The sequence below is a fragment of the Prenolepis imparis genome, unplaced genomic scaffold (assembly GCF_030444845.1).
Source record: "Prenolepis imparis isolate NDT839.2.m4 unplaced genomic scaffold, iyPreImpa1.0 SCAF_1, whole genome shotgun sequence".
NCBI classification, from domain to species: domain Eukaryota; kingdom Metazoa; phylum Arthropoda; class Insecta; order Hymenoptera; family Formicidae; genus Prenolepis; species Prenolepis imparis.
The window spans coordinates 19,791,633-19,807,006 of NW_028141159.1; the positions used below are offsets into that span (position 1 = coordinate 19,791,633).

The 15,374-nt window shown below is 36.9% G+C and overlaps 1 protein-coding gene across 4 annotated transcripts in view; it reads left to right on the forward strand.

The window, feature by feature from the left end:
- Window positions 1-1,572: 1,572 nt before the first annotated feature.
- The window catches only part of Teh1 (tipE homolog 1 phospholipid transfer protein), a 32,342-nt gene continuing 18,540 nt past the window's right edge, over window positions 1,573-15,374 (forward strand). Inside the window, exons 1-4 of one of the 4 annotated variants that reach the window (XR_014425201.1) lie at window positions 1,573-4,073; window positions 4,813-5,146; window positions 5,534-5,740; window positions 6,453-10,924. Coding sequence is in view for 3 of the 4 variants with exons in the window: in XM_083036535.1 (XP_082892661.1) it covers window positions 3,533-4,073; window positions 4,813-5,146; window positions 6,453-6,519 (942 nt within the window). In the remaining variant the exon portion in view is untranslated. Of the gene's footprint in view, window positions 4,074-4,812; window positions 5,147-5,533; window positions 5,844-6,452; window positions 10,925-15,374 lie in introns of those variants that run through there. The other 3 variants (XM_083036535.1, XM_083036547.1, XM_083036527.1) reach the window with 3 other exon arrangements.

Genomic DNA, 15,374 nt, shown 5'->3' on the forward strand with positions numbered 1-15,374 from the left:
TCTGTCAAAAATATTAATCGCGGATAAGGTATTAATATATGTATATATTATTTACAACATATTACTATTTTAATATTTTTTACATATTATTATTTTAAAATTCAATTAGCAAATTAACGCTTTAAGCAGCTGATTTCTGTAAAATATATTAATAAAGTGTTAATTTGTTAATTAAATTTTAAAATAATAATTTGTAAAAAATATTAAAATAGTAATATGTTGTAAATAATATATTATAATACCCCTTATCCGCGATTAATATTTTTTGACAGAAATCAGCTGATAACTGTTAAAAATATTAATCGAGTTTAAAGTATTATAATATATTATTTAAAACATATTATTATTTTATTTAATTTTATTTTGAAAAGAACAAACTGTCAAACTACTAACCGTCGCGATGACAGTCTCTCGATGCTACGAATATAACGCACAACGCGAATCGAGACAGCCAATCGCGGAAAAGAGGCAAAAATATTTGCGAGAATCAACTTAACATGCCTTTTTTAGAAAGGGATAAATCGAAAAAATACAAAAAAAATTAATGTATCTTTCGTAAATCATAATTTCGTTTTTTTTATGAATTGAGTCTCTTAACTCTGACAAATTTAATCGTCAACCATATTTTACGTCCATCGAACGATTTTTAAAAAGCCTAAAAATATCGTCCATTCATCGTGCCGCGACACGAAAATACTAAGACTTCAAATAAAAAATTGGCTTCATTATAGAACACAATTAAAAGATGATAATGGGGAAGAGAGAGGGAAGAAAAGTGGAAGAACGCGCGTTGAAGTGCGATATATATACAGTGTCCCAGATCTATCGGATAATACTTTGGGAACTTTCCGAACAAATTGCAAGTAACTTTCCTTGAGACAAGATTTTGTGTTATAAGCCATGAAGAATATAAATTCAATCTTTGCATTATATGTATGTGAATAATAAAATCCTTATTCCAATTTATTTAAAATTTAAAATAGGCTATCATCTAACAGAATTTTGCTTTCTTCTTTTTTCTCTCTTTCTCTCTTCAAAATTTATCCATTAAAATATTTAAATATTTGGATTTTATTAAAAGTTTTAATCTTCTTCCGCTGTATGAAATTTATCCCTATAATATAGCTCTAAGCTATATAATAATTACTTATACATATTATATTAATAATTAATGTGTATATATGATCAATATTATATTATGTCAATAATTTATATATAATCTGAATATAATAATATAATCTATCAATTTTTTTCTATAAATGCGTTAACATAAATAATATATAAACATTTCCACAATCATACTCCCGTAAAATTTCGTTGCGAAAATTAAAAAAAAAATCGGTGTCAACGAGTATCAACGATAGCTGTAAAATATTATGCGGTGAATTAGAGACATCCCATAGAAGAGCAGAGGAAGCAAGGCGGGATAGGGCAGGAAGGAGCGTAAACAAGGAGAATGCATGGCGGAGGTGGCACGACGGGGTACGAGGGCGAGGGGTTGTATCCGTCGCTCATGCGCGCCTGGAACCCCGCCCTGTCGCTTCGGACCACGGCCTGTCCTGTCGAGGACTCTTGGCCGAGGTGGTCGAATAGTCACGCTTTAACCCGCGATCCGCGAGGCGGACAGCACTCGCCAGGAACGCGCAAGTGCTCGGAAAGGAAGGAGGCCCCGCGAACATCCCCTGTCGATCCCCTTGTCTGTTGAAGCATCTTGCGAGCCTTCACCGAGACACGTTTCCTCCTCCTGACCCCCCAACCTTCTCCCCCGAATCGCGAAAAAAATCGACACGAAGAAAGCATCGCTTAAATTTGATTATGGTGTGTGTGTCCCATAAACCGAGGAAGGATCGACAGTAGTGGCGGATCGATTATCATCAGACGGAGGAGTCGCGTGTGATGGGAATTTCGGGATCGATGTGACCGGCACCGATGTCAGGAATTCGCTGCGTGGCAACCAGTTGCGGATGCGAACTAATGTTAGAATTCGTATATTAAGCTCACCATTAATGGTCCCTTCCGCGTGAAATCGTGTCGGAAAACGCTGTCAAAATTCAGCCCGTGGAGGCTCGCACCGATTTTTAAATCGTCAAGGTGGCCTCGAGCAATTTACTTTCTTTTTTTCTTCGGCGGATCGATCTGGAGAGCGTGGCAGATCGTCGAGTGTCGCGACCGCTGTTGATTGCGATTCGAAGCGCTTTTATTCAGCCGAGAGAAGAGAATCGCTCTTAAAGAGTTCGCGAACGACCTGTACATCGAAGATATAGAAGACAACAATCGCGTCACATCGATCTGGTTGGCATAGGTTGACAAACGCGATATCGAATCTCTTCAACTTCCCCGTATCTTCGTCGTTCAAAATATCACAACGTGCGCCTTAACGATACCAAAAAATAAATAAAAGAAAAAAAAACGAACAGCACACAGGCCTAACTTGGGATCAACGGACTAACGATTTCGAATCACGCGATTTTCTAACGCGTGAAACGTCTCACACAGCCTTTCTGAAAAGATTTTTCATACGCATACGAGCCATACGCGCGCATTATCGAAATCCATGATTTTCTATAAAATAGCAGCGGCTGAAAGGTCGTGATCGATCGACTCAATTTGATAACCTGCAAGAACCTTAGAGTGTACCGTGTTATGTATGTATAGGGATAAGATGGGAACTGAAAAGTGAAAAAGGTGAATATCGAGAAAGAGAGAGAGAGAGAGAGAGAGAGAGATATTCAGAGAAGCCGTGCGTGGTTTATCTATGCCACGTCGAGATTTATCAGTACTGTTACTTAAGCAAGCATCGAACCTGAAGATGCAGACGCGGCGATAATCGAATTGGCCGCGAATCTGTTGCGTAATGTCGGATCAAGATCGTTCGCAGTCCTGCATCGGATTTCAAAATCGTTCTTCACGGTATTCCTCGAAACTTGGAGAGAAAGCTCGCGACAATAGAATATTCGTCGGTCAAACGATAATCCATTGAAGATCTCGAATTAGAGATTCGAGCAGACTACACTTTCGCCACAAATTATAAATCTAGTTTTGTATCGAAAAAAGTAAAGAACATATATAGCTATCGTTCGATGCAACCTTCATCGAGCTTCTTGTACGACAAAGTTACCCGACGACTGCACCCCGCGTTTTGAAAGATCGAGCTAGTAAACGGCCTCGCTCTCAATGTCTCCTAGATACGAAAGACGGAAACACGATCGAGTTCACTGGATCCCCCGTCCCCTGCCGGACGAGTCATCCACGAGGAAAACGATGGTAGACGGGTGTCTGCTCGACAGTTGATCCGCAGAGAGAATCGAGAATAACCGTAAACCGCATAATAAAGACGGCCTAAGCGATGATCGGCCTGTAGATTGGCGCGCTCGATGAGTCGTCGCGGAAACGAGTATCAAGCAGCAGCAGCAGCGAGCACCACCCGAACAAGAAGAAGAGGAAGGAGAAGAAGAAGGCGAAGAAGAAGAAGCTTATAGCCGCGCGTATAGCAGCGTCGTCTCCCTCTTGAAAGAGCCGCGTGTTTCGGGTGATGCGCGGAAGTAGCTCCGAACTCTTGCTGGAGGCGAGCTGCAGCCAGTGCCAGAGCGATCTGGGACACCAGCGTCGGGACAGCGACGACGGTGGCGGCGGGCACGAGTTCCACGAGCGGGAGCTATTACGTCGTCGCAAACTGTTGGAGCTCGGGCTCGGCGCGTCGCGGCGCCGACCGCCACGGCGTACCTGCCGTCAGCGGCTTAACTTCTACGCCACGTCGGCGCTGGCCTTCGTCGCCACATCCGGCGGCGCGGCGCTTCTCTTCCTGGTACCGCTCTACGTAGATCCGGCCATCAGCACCCTGGCTGCAGACTTCTCGCCGGAGCCGGTTATCTGCACGACCTCGCGGCGCGAGGAGCTCGCCGGTCTCTTCAACTGCACATGGAGCTCGTGCCGCGAGGGTTGCACCAGTGACGTGTACAGGTGCACCCACATATACGTCACCTACACACCGTGGAGTAACGTCACCATGAGGAATGACACCGGCGGGAAAAACACCACCCTCGCGACCAACGTCACGACCACCGTCACTGCCGGTAGGCCGCAGTTAGCTCTTCAGCATTTCGTAATATCACGAAGATAATTGGAAATGAAATGGGAGCTGTAAATAGTGCGCGAATTTTTTTCCTTCTTGTTAAAAAATTATTTATTTTGATTCTGATTTTGAACTGTCATCAACAACTGTCAGATAAAATAAATACAAGTTATTAATATACATATAATTCGGAGTATACATTAAGACCGCAAGTACGAAAACCCATAGGTAAAATTTAATTAAGATAATCGTGTATTTAACGAAAGCATTTAACGATAAAACACAATACTCGGCGAGATAAAGTATAAATCAGAAATTGAATAAATTTATAATTGGGGCAAAGGATTTTCCATATGACCGAAATACATAATACAGACAAATATGATATAAAGAAGATGAAAGAATAAAACAGAAATTTGAAATATCGTAATGCGATCTTGACTCTTCAGAAACGTGAAATTATCGATGAAATATATGATTTGTGTCAACAGACTAGGTCTGCGAAACTCAAACAACATGACGGATATTTCAAATTTCCATCTTCTTCGCCACTGTTATTTGACTGTAAAATAGAATGTACCGCTTGGGAAATATCGAAAAGAAATTGGAATACGTTTCAATTGAGTAGACCGACATTGCATGCGTGCTCGACACAAGAGTATAATAAGAAAGAAAAAAAAAAAGAAAATTCAAATCTTCCCGGCGCTAATCCTCGCTATAAAATATCTCTTGTTGAGCAGTGTCCTCCCCGGGGGATGTCGAGGGGGTGCTGCTGGTGAACATCAAGGGCTGCGGATATCCGCCTACGGTCGACTGCGAGAACTTCACCCGCGAGTTGGGTTCCGAGGGCGTGAGGTTTCCCTGCCATTATAGCCGGGTGAACGGTAGTATAGTGATGGCGAACTATAATCGCGAGGCACAGATCACCATCATTATGCACTTCTTCGCGGCGCCTTTCGTAGTGACTCTCGCGACCAGCGTCGCGCTGTGTGTGATGCACTGTGACTGCAGATGCACTCCGCCCCCGCGACACCCGCCACGCGGCATGAGAAGATCCAAGGGCAACGATCTCAGGTAATTTAATTTGTCGAAACCGAAAAAGAAACACACCCCTAGATAATTTCCCTCTAACTAGTACATATATTGATTTGTCATTATATATATAGCTTTTAATCATGCCCATATATATAATATACATACATATTGTGTACGGAATGAGTTAAAATCTGATCATTGTTGGTTGAATGGAATGTATTTAGATTATGGAGTAGAGAGTAGAGTAGAGTTGTGTATATAAAATAAAGGTGCTTTGTAAAGGAATTTCTTTTCAAACGCGCCATCGTGTGTGTTCGAAGCGGCGAATATTATTTAGAGATTAACGATACGAATTCCCATAATGACGACAAGTCACATACATAAAGCTGAATTGGTGTTAATATCGCAATTATTGTAATATTACAGCTGCTGCATGAGTATAAAAAATCGATAACGGGTTTAGAAGCATGCCAGAAGTCGTCCGATTTAGAAGGTGTATTTGACGAGGCAAATAAACTTTCTAAACCATACACGTAAGACAAAGCGACTTAACAATGAGATGTTACTCCAACGTACTTACCGTCGTCGTGAAATGATGCTAAACTCTTTCGGCTGCAAATACTGCCTTAGAAGGTATCTCAAAGATCATTTTTCAACGATTGATTGGTGTAATCTTATTAATCTTCGTGTTCCGTTGTGCATAAGTATTTATTTATGTGATGCGCGATCGAAATAAATAATTATAATTTTTTATTTTTTTTTTGAGAATTTTCTTGCCATTCTATTTCTTATATTCAAAGAATCGGCAAGTGACTAATTTTTATTATACGACACATAATCATCATAAATTTTGCGAGAAATATAACTCTAACATCTTCACTGTCGATTGATATATTATTTGAAATTATTTGCAATTTGCAATACTCTCTTTCATAAAATGCAAAAGAGTTTTTCCTCAAACACTTTATTTGAAAACTAATACTCTCTTCTATCGTAAATGCAAAAACAAGAATAAAATAAATTATTGTTGATGATTTTTTTAATGTAAAAATAAATAAAGTCGAATGAATTTTTTAATTTAAGACTTCTCCACTTTTTCGCAATATCGTCACTCAATTGAAATATTTACACTGGCTTATGGTTGCTGACTTTTTTTTCGAAGAAGCTTATACTGCATGCAACTCAAGTCTCTTTCGCCAAGTAGTACAGACCAACGTTTCTTCCGACGCTTCGCTATAATTTATATGCAAAACGCTTTGCCACAAATATTAGTGTTTCTTGATCCACGACGGAACACGGAGCGCTGCTTTAGGAATAGAAATACACATTTATCATATTATTACAGAAAAGAGCGAATCGCAGAAACGGAAATCGGATATCGATTCATCACATCTCTCGTAATCCTCCGCTAATTAACTCCAAAAGGCGCATTCATCTCATTAACAAAACGAGTGCGCCGCCCGAAAGCCGTGACTGCGCTCTCCGTGCGCAACGCAATGAACATGTGTAAAAAGAGATCTCTAATTAGCGATCAGACGCCGTAAGTAATTTCGTGCATTTCGGAATAATCGACAGTCTCCTCACGGCTCATATGCTGCGTGAACAAGCATATAGCCGCCGCGCGTAACTCTGGTAATCCATTCTTTCGAATATTTTCTCTCTCCTCCTTGCGATTTCTCATCTCCAATCGCTGAGCGAAATTGAGCCTACGAACGAAATAGTCGCATAAGTCATGCCTTTTCCTCTTGCAGCAAAATATTATTTTATACAAATATTTTATGTGAACTCTAATTAATTATCGAATTGTCTTTTGTAGCAATTTTTTTCCAGGCATTTTTTTTTCAAAACTCTCAAAATTTTATGTCACGTTAAAATTGTTTAATATCATATAAAATATAATTTACAATTATTGCGACTATTTCGTTGAATTATCCGTTAATGTTTGCTACGTTACAAAAAAAAGGAATTAAATTTTTAAATTAAAAAATCGTATATCCAAAAATATATCCTAATAATAATAATAACAATAATCTCAATATCAACAAAGAAAAAAAAAAGAAAAAATTATATATATTTTTCTATAATATTTCTCTCCTTTAAATATTAATACCTTGTCGTACATGTCAAAAAGACGCCGGAAATGGATTTATCGAGTTTCGCGTTGCGGCTCTATGAGAGTGAAATATTAATCTATGTCCGGGCGACGACTAATGTGAGAAGTAGAGTCAAAAGTCATGGCCTTTCTGATGTTTTTAAGCATCGCAATCCAACGTGATGCGCCTCGAGGGTTTATATCGCCCTCCGAAAAAGGCTACCTTGTTATCTTTCTACTTTCCACCGTTTGTCATTTCCACGACGATGGCATTAGAAGACGGAGGATCTTGGGAGTGGCGAGGGTGACAGCCGGCAAATAGCAGCCTCGGCTGTCATACATCAGACTTGGATTAACCGACACGACCATGGCTGGCGTTATTTCTTCCCTTCTTTCTCTTTCTCTCTCTTTCTTTTTCTCTTTCTCTCTCTCTCTCTCTTTGTGCTCTTCTCTTCTCTTCATATCTCTTCTTTTTCCCTTCTCTTCACGAACTTGCTTGTTACGTATCGCTTGCATTTCCACCACAGATGGTATTTCCGTTGTCACAGGACTTTTCGTTTTTTTTTTATCTCGCCGGGCCACACGAGAGTTGTCGCACAAATCGTTGTAATCCGTAATAATGTAATTACGTTTGCCCCCGGACTCTGGTTCCTGGGATTATCTCAAGGTAATCGCGTGCTACCTGAACGAAAGCAACGTATTGTGTCTCGATTCACGCTTTTGTGTCTTGATAACGATTTTCAGTGAAATAGTCGCGATTCTCGCTCCAAGTAGTACAAGTAAAGATATGAGATTTCATCATGGAATTTATAAAGATTATATAAAGGTAGAAAGAGATTATAAAAAATAAAATGTTGTAAGAAAATGGTGTACCGTCGAAGTCGTATAGTTATATTTGCATTCCACAGGATCTACATAGGATGAATTTAAAGTGATCTATTAAAGCGATTTTGCATGCCATGGTGTTTGACCTCCGTCCGATGATACCTCGAAATTTGTCGTGCACGACAAGAGAGAAGGTACGACACACGATACTGACGTGTCACTTTTACCGGAGATCAAGTTTCGTATCAAAGGAGGGTAAAGATGAAGCACGGCGTTATTTCGTTATCGTATCCTTCTCTCTCTCAGAATTTCTACGCAACAAAAGAATATAACCGCCGCGGTCGCGCTTTATAAAACTCTCTTCTTCGAGAGGCCGAAAAATTCTCGAAACGTGAAAATTTATTCCTGACGAGATATATGACGTTCGCATGCTCTCATCATGCTAACAGCAAACTTTTCACTCGAGTTTTACGGAGTATAAATTATATGAGATATAAATGGGGCCGTAATCTCGCGGAATATACTTCCATTTCCCGTGAAAAGGAGCTGCTTCCTGGAAGCAAGAGTTAACTCCTTTAAATTTGCACAGCGCAAAGTATGTATGCCTTGCGAAATAATACACTTTATGCGCTTGACAATCTGTTTTTTGCGAATTAGTCAAGCATTTAATGGAAACGAGGCGAAGTGGTGTACTTTAGGTATACTTGTTAACTTGCGACCGTAGCAAGACATAAGCGGATGAAAAAGGGTAAAATCCCATCGAACTTTTAATTGAAATAGCGCTTCGAAAGAACCGTCGCTTCGTGTCAACATGTGAATAAGAGAAAATCTAAGGGATTCATTTTACGGTCGCAGTCACTATACGGGTATTAACGTGAGAAAACGAAGGAAAATGAAAGAGAATGAAATTTTGAACCAGCATCACACAGTATATTTTTTCTCTTGGAACGTACGAAGGATAGATAGACTTTAGAAAAAATTCTCTCTCTCGCGCAAGCTATTAAATATATTTATGGCCTCCATCTTCTCTCTTAGGAGTTGAAAGGATCTTTTTTTTTGCGTTCGAAAACTTATAAATTTATACTTTTGCTAGCAGGATAATTTTTTTGAATAATTTTTATTCATCTAAACGCTTATAAATAACGTATGTAACACATAAATAATGAAAAAACCTTCTTGGGTAACGAGGGGAATTGCTATTTAATTTTTATATCTATTTTTTTTCGTTCATTTGTACAGATAAATAATTAATTGAACCGCAGAACCACATCTATAATGTAACAACAGGAGATACGATTAATGATATTTTTTCCTTAAAAATGAGAACTTCCAATATAATAAAAAAGCAACAAATTGATTTTACATATCCAATAATTCACTCTGAATACAGTATAATGATATTTCGCGTTCGTTTGACATGAAACGATAAATGACACATTTTTAATAAAGTGTGATATATTAAAACGTGCTATTTTATATTCCGTGACATTTATTGAATAATTGATGTATATACTGATGTGTGTATATATGATAAAAGCGCCAATTAATCTACAAAGTTACAACTTTATTCTTATTGTCGCGATTGTCGCGTAATGTGCACACGCTTCGGTACAAATGTCGGAATTTCCAATTATGCGCAAACTCCGGCTTAATTTGACATTTGAGCAATGCTCTCTTCTCCCATGCGGTTTAGTCGCATTGAAGGCACAGCTCTGTATTTTATCTCGCGTATCGGTGACGGTGCAAACCATATCGCAAAAGAAAATTGACAGTGATCGAGAAAAAGAAAGATAAAAAGGGTAGATCGTTTGTTGTCTCGCGCACGCAATTGCATTTATTCTACATTTGCAAGAAGCACAAGTGTCTCTCTCTCTCGTTCGTTTTACAATTCCATTAAATATTTATCGATTCAAAGCGCAGGCATTGTTTACGATCTTCGTAAAGCACGCATTTTTATTTGTATTATACACAAATATTTGTATTATATACATTATCGCGATCTCGCGGGCTTGTAATACAAATCAATAAATAACATTTTCGAAAAATTTTCATACAAACAAAGAGAAGATATAATTTTTTTTCGTGGAGTTTAGCATGCAGGCTCAAAAAATTTAAATCCGATTTCAATAATCTAAATAATGAAAAAAACTACAACTTTAACTTATCAAGATTCATGAGATTTTATAAAGTGCTTTTTTTAAATTCCATTTCACTAACCTTTGTGTGATTCTGTAATAGTATTCTTTTATTTCGATACACATGCATAAAATTTTCCCATATTTAGAATGGCATCCTATCGTTTCCTTTATAAAATGCCTCGTTTTATTATAATAATTTTATTAAACTATTTACCGTGTAATTCCTCGGGCATCAATTAACGATTATAAACGCATAAACATAATTCACGCATAAAGCACACACAAATTTTGCAGCTTACATACGATCAGACGAGGCTTAAGGGCGACCGACTTTACCAAAGCGCACGCAAAATGCAATTGCAGCAGCGGTACTTAATTGCACCGTGTTGCACAGAGTGTATATAACTGCCTCCATCTCTAACACAGAGGCGTTTGCGATAACGGCGATACATCGAAGGAAAATTAACTCTATGAAGCTTAACGTACAATGGGGTTAACTTGACGGGGAAGGATAACAGAAAAGGATGTTAATGTAGTGAACAGTCTACAGGAAAATGGACAGCTTTCGCTGTCGTTAGGGTCTTTCGCAATCGATTGGTTATCGCGCGCGACTTTAATAAGTTTGATCATTAAAGATAGCAACAATGTTCACATGTATCGCTATTTTTTTCATATTACAAGACAAGAACACGATCGTATCTTTTTAAGTGTTGAAGAAAATAGAAATAAATAGATAGAAATAGAGAGATAGATAAAAATAGATAGAACCATTGGACGTACAAAACAAAATTTTTTAAATATTGCAGTACGTAATATTTTCTTTCTAATATATTTATATATTTCTGTTATATATAATAAATACACAAAGGAAATATAAAATCTTATTACATAAAAAAAATATCCCGAGTAGTATATAAATGATTCGCTGCTACTGAAACGCATATAAAATTCATATCCTTAGACGTTCAGTTTTCTTTACTTGAGTCTGTTTTGTTAGGATCAACAACGTAATGGAGGACCCGGTATCTCTATTTTCTTCGACGTTGTGTTATCTGTACAAATATTTGGTTCATCAACTAAGTTACACGCAAGTTCCTTTTCATCAGGCAGAACCTTCCGAGGAATTGCACGCTCAATTACTATAGCAGTTTCTATCCTATCCATCGCCTTCTCATAGATCTATTCAGAATCCCCGCGTTATTGACTATTTATTCAATCTTGAGTTCGCGCTTATTTCCATCTCGCAGAATTACAGTTTCGATCAAACTAAATCAGTTCATGACGCGTCTTCGAGGTCGCGCGTTACACACACCCAAGTCTCTTACACACCCATACATAGGATCTTATATCGTACACATCTCTACCACGTAGTGGTAGGCGCCACTGCTCGGTACGATCGGTGTGGAAGCCGTTATCTAGCTCACCATTAGGCACGATTGTAGTCTAATTGCTTTTGACGTACGTTCTGGCCGCGTGGAATCGCTCTATGTCCTTTTAAAAGTAAAACCGAATTTCCACGATAAACGTAATCGCGAAAAATATCAAGTTTTTTAAAGAGATTTTATGCCTATAATTACAGCGAAAAAAATTGACATTAATTGGTAAAAAAAACAAAAAACAAAAAAAAAAACAAAAAAACAAAAAAACAAAAAACGCAAATCGTGAAATCGAAAATCACTGAGTTGATTATTTTAACGAGAAGATTGAGAGTCGAAGTGACTGTAAATTGTTAATACTGTAAATTGAAGAGCGACGTTGAAAATATTTTTATGAAAATATTTTTACTGCGATAATTATTTCACGCAAATTTTGGTAATTAGAGTAAAGATTTTATCTCAAAGATCTTTCATTTTATCGTAATAAACAGAATCGGGGAAAATGTGTTTTGGAAATTTTATCGCACAATTGTAATTAAAATAATTGCAGTTAAGAAGCAAAGTGGAAACCGTGGATAATATTTCTTCATAAAATTTTTTAAAATATTCACATCCTAATAGTTTCAAAAAAATTGTCTATTGAAGTTTCCGTTCTCATTTTCTCTGTCTTCGAATTATCTAAAATGGTGCCACCGCTGTTGTTGTTGTTTACTCCATATCGCGCTGAAAGTTTGCTGTCATTCGCCACGCGATGAGGAAAAGTCGCAATGCTAGAAACAATATGAAGAGTAGAATGCAGGTCATGCCGCGTCTCTTTGAAGTGCACCCTCTCATGTATGCCTCCGTTGAACGAGGCTGATTTTCCACGCTAAGGCTCGCTTTAATTATTTAGATGTGATTCGAAGCGCTTGTCCGAGATCAAAATTAATTAAAGATGCATACGCTGCACATTCGGAACAAGACCATAACAATCAAAATCGATAATGGATTTGTGACAATCGGTAATACTGATATAACTGAACGACACAATACACATTGTAGACGTAATGCAATAATTATCGACAATGTATTCCATCGATAGATCACTATCCTCCATTTTCCACGGCAGTTATTCACCGGTGCTGTCGACATTAATCGGCCTACCGATTGACAACACATTTCTATGAGACGGAGTTTATTTATACAAAAGGGCTTTGATTTCAATCGATTTGCTTCAATTCTATTATAGTTTCTTTCACCTATATTGAGAGGCGAAAGCTTTTGTTTGTCTTACATTGTGTGTAACATACAAATGTCGATAGTGTAAACTGCATGGATAATTGTAAATAATATTTGTGTTCGAAAATCCGGAAACGGAACTTTACTTTTGTCTTTTTAAATTCGAGAAGACTCCAAATTATGTGATCTAACTACTTACACTTATAGGTTCAATAATATTTATCCTATCGTTATCAAGTCCGTTGACAATCTCTGTCACAATACGCGGTAAAACAATACACGGTAAATTGATCGATCCAAATTTCCGCGATGTCAACATGATGATTGACAGGTCCAGTTTGCTTAGACACGGTGGACATATAAAATCGAACTTGAATTGATAAATTTTTGGCCCAGCGATAAAAACGATCCTAATACGTTTGTCATATTCCCTCGAATAAATTATGCACGAAGTGTAGAGCGGTGAATCAAGTTCCTAAGCAGTTCGGGAAACAGATGGCGAAACAGCGTTCATCGATCGTGTCCCTTGTCGTCCTGCTGCCAGTTCCCAGTGAAAGGTAGTCATGATACGGCGAAAAGTATTTCAAATATGAGATTCATGCATTCACCTGGATAAGTCAGGATTTTCCTCAATTTTTCAACACCGACAAAATATTTTGATCTGATAATTTGTTGTTCTTATGGATCTTTGCCAAAAAATTTACATTTTAATTCTGTAATTAATTCTTAAATCTGAAATAATGATTCCGTCACATATAATGGACAAATTACAATATTAATTGCAATACAAACGGACGAATAAAATATATGTTTATTATATTTTTAATATTGAATATATTATACAAGGGGCTAAATATAGAAAGTACAAGCAGTATGAAAAACAGTTGAGACATCTAGTTATGTTGTTTATGTAATTTTTTAAATTCAAGAATATTTAAATTTAGATAAAATCGTATAGTATCTAAAAGAAAAAATAAATTATTAATTAAATTATCGAATTAAATTATCAACAAATTGAATCAATTTTTAAGAAAAGCATTAATTTTTTTATGATATCTATCTATTTTACACATTTTTCAAAACTTATCATTTTGCAGCAAGAACTGTCAATTTTATTCTACAGCTATCAGTCAATAAATAAAAATTAAATATGCGATATATATTATAATATACTATTTATATATTTGTTCTATCTATACAAACACACTATGAAAAAATTTCTCCCTTTATTCAATATGCAATTGCAAAAATACGGTTGCTTGCAGTTACGTTCTAATTTTTACAGCACATAAGTGCAGCAAATTAGATTTTCTGAGTAAGAAATTGATGCAAGAGTACTTGAGCGAAGCATGCGAGCCCAAAGTGGAGAGTCGGTCTCTGCGGAAATCGAATAAAGCGATCCCAGTGAGATCATTCCAGAAAACCACTAAACTTAACTTCAGTGTACGAGCTACATTTTAGATAGATCTTCGAAATTATATATCTGGAAATTTTGATATGAATGCTTGAAGCATCTTAGAGAAATGGCTTAAAACTGTAGATGTACTATAAATAATAATTAATAGATTTATAAAGTGTAGAATAAAATTAATTTTTTTCTCTTTTTTTTTTATTTCTTTTCTATGTGTTGTCGACAATTTTATAGCGTTTATAATTTATTTTATATTTTTTGTAGATCTCTGACTTCAAATGAGAGTGAATTTAGCGCACTTACTTAATTTCCACAATTGTTTTGCGCGTGGTATATATACGTATATAATACACCATAAAACAGTTCACTTAGGAAAATTATATCGATCCACTTCCGGGAAGGACGACGGGGAAAAAAGCGCGGCTAAATACTGGCGAGGGCTTGCAAAACGGGGGTGAGAAAAATCCGTAACCGACCGCGAGGTGGTCGGTCGAAAAAAGTGTAGCTTGGCAAGGACATTGCTGGTGGTATAATAAAAAGAGAGAGATCGTAAGTTTCTTGCGGCATTTCTTTCACCGCCCGATCCTCGCCTCGAGGGACAGCTGGTGTGGGCGTCGAAAATGCACTTCGTTCCTTTCTCAACAATGTCCGATACTCGCTGTTTCGCCATATTGTCACGCTTCCTTTTGATACATACACTGCAGCAAATTATTTCATGCAGTTTGTGTTTTATTTCGTTGATTTAAATATTTCTATATGAATGAGATTTTTGTAAATAAAAACGGCAAAATATAAAATAATACTCTCCAAAAGGAAGATTCACTTTTATGCATACATACATTTATCGTAGACGCTAAAAAATTTTTTATATTTTATATATATATATATAAAAAAGTAAATCACTCACGACCGAAGAAATTATACGTATAATTATACGTATAATTTCTTCGGTCGTGAGTGATTTACTTTGTTATATATATATATTATATAAAATAAAAATTTTTTTACTTCTACGATAAATGTATGTATGCATAAAAGTGAATCTTCCTTTTGGAGAGTATTATTTTATATTTTGCCGTTTTTATTTACAAAAACTATACGTATAATTTCTTCGGTTGTAAGTGATTCACTTTGTTAGCCTTTCAACAAAATTTCTTTTATTTGAGTAAACTGCGCGGTTTTCCACAATTTAAAAAAAAAAAAAAAA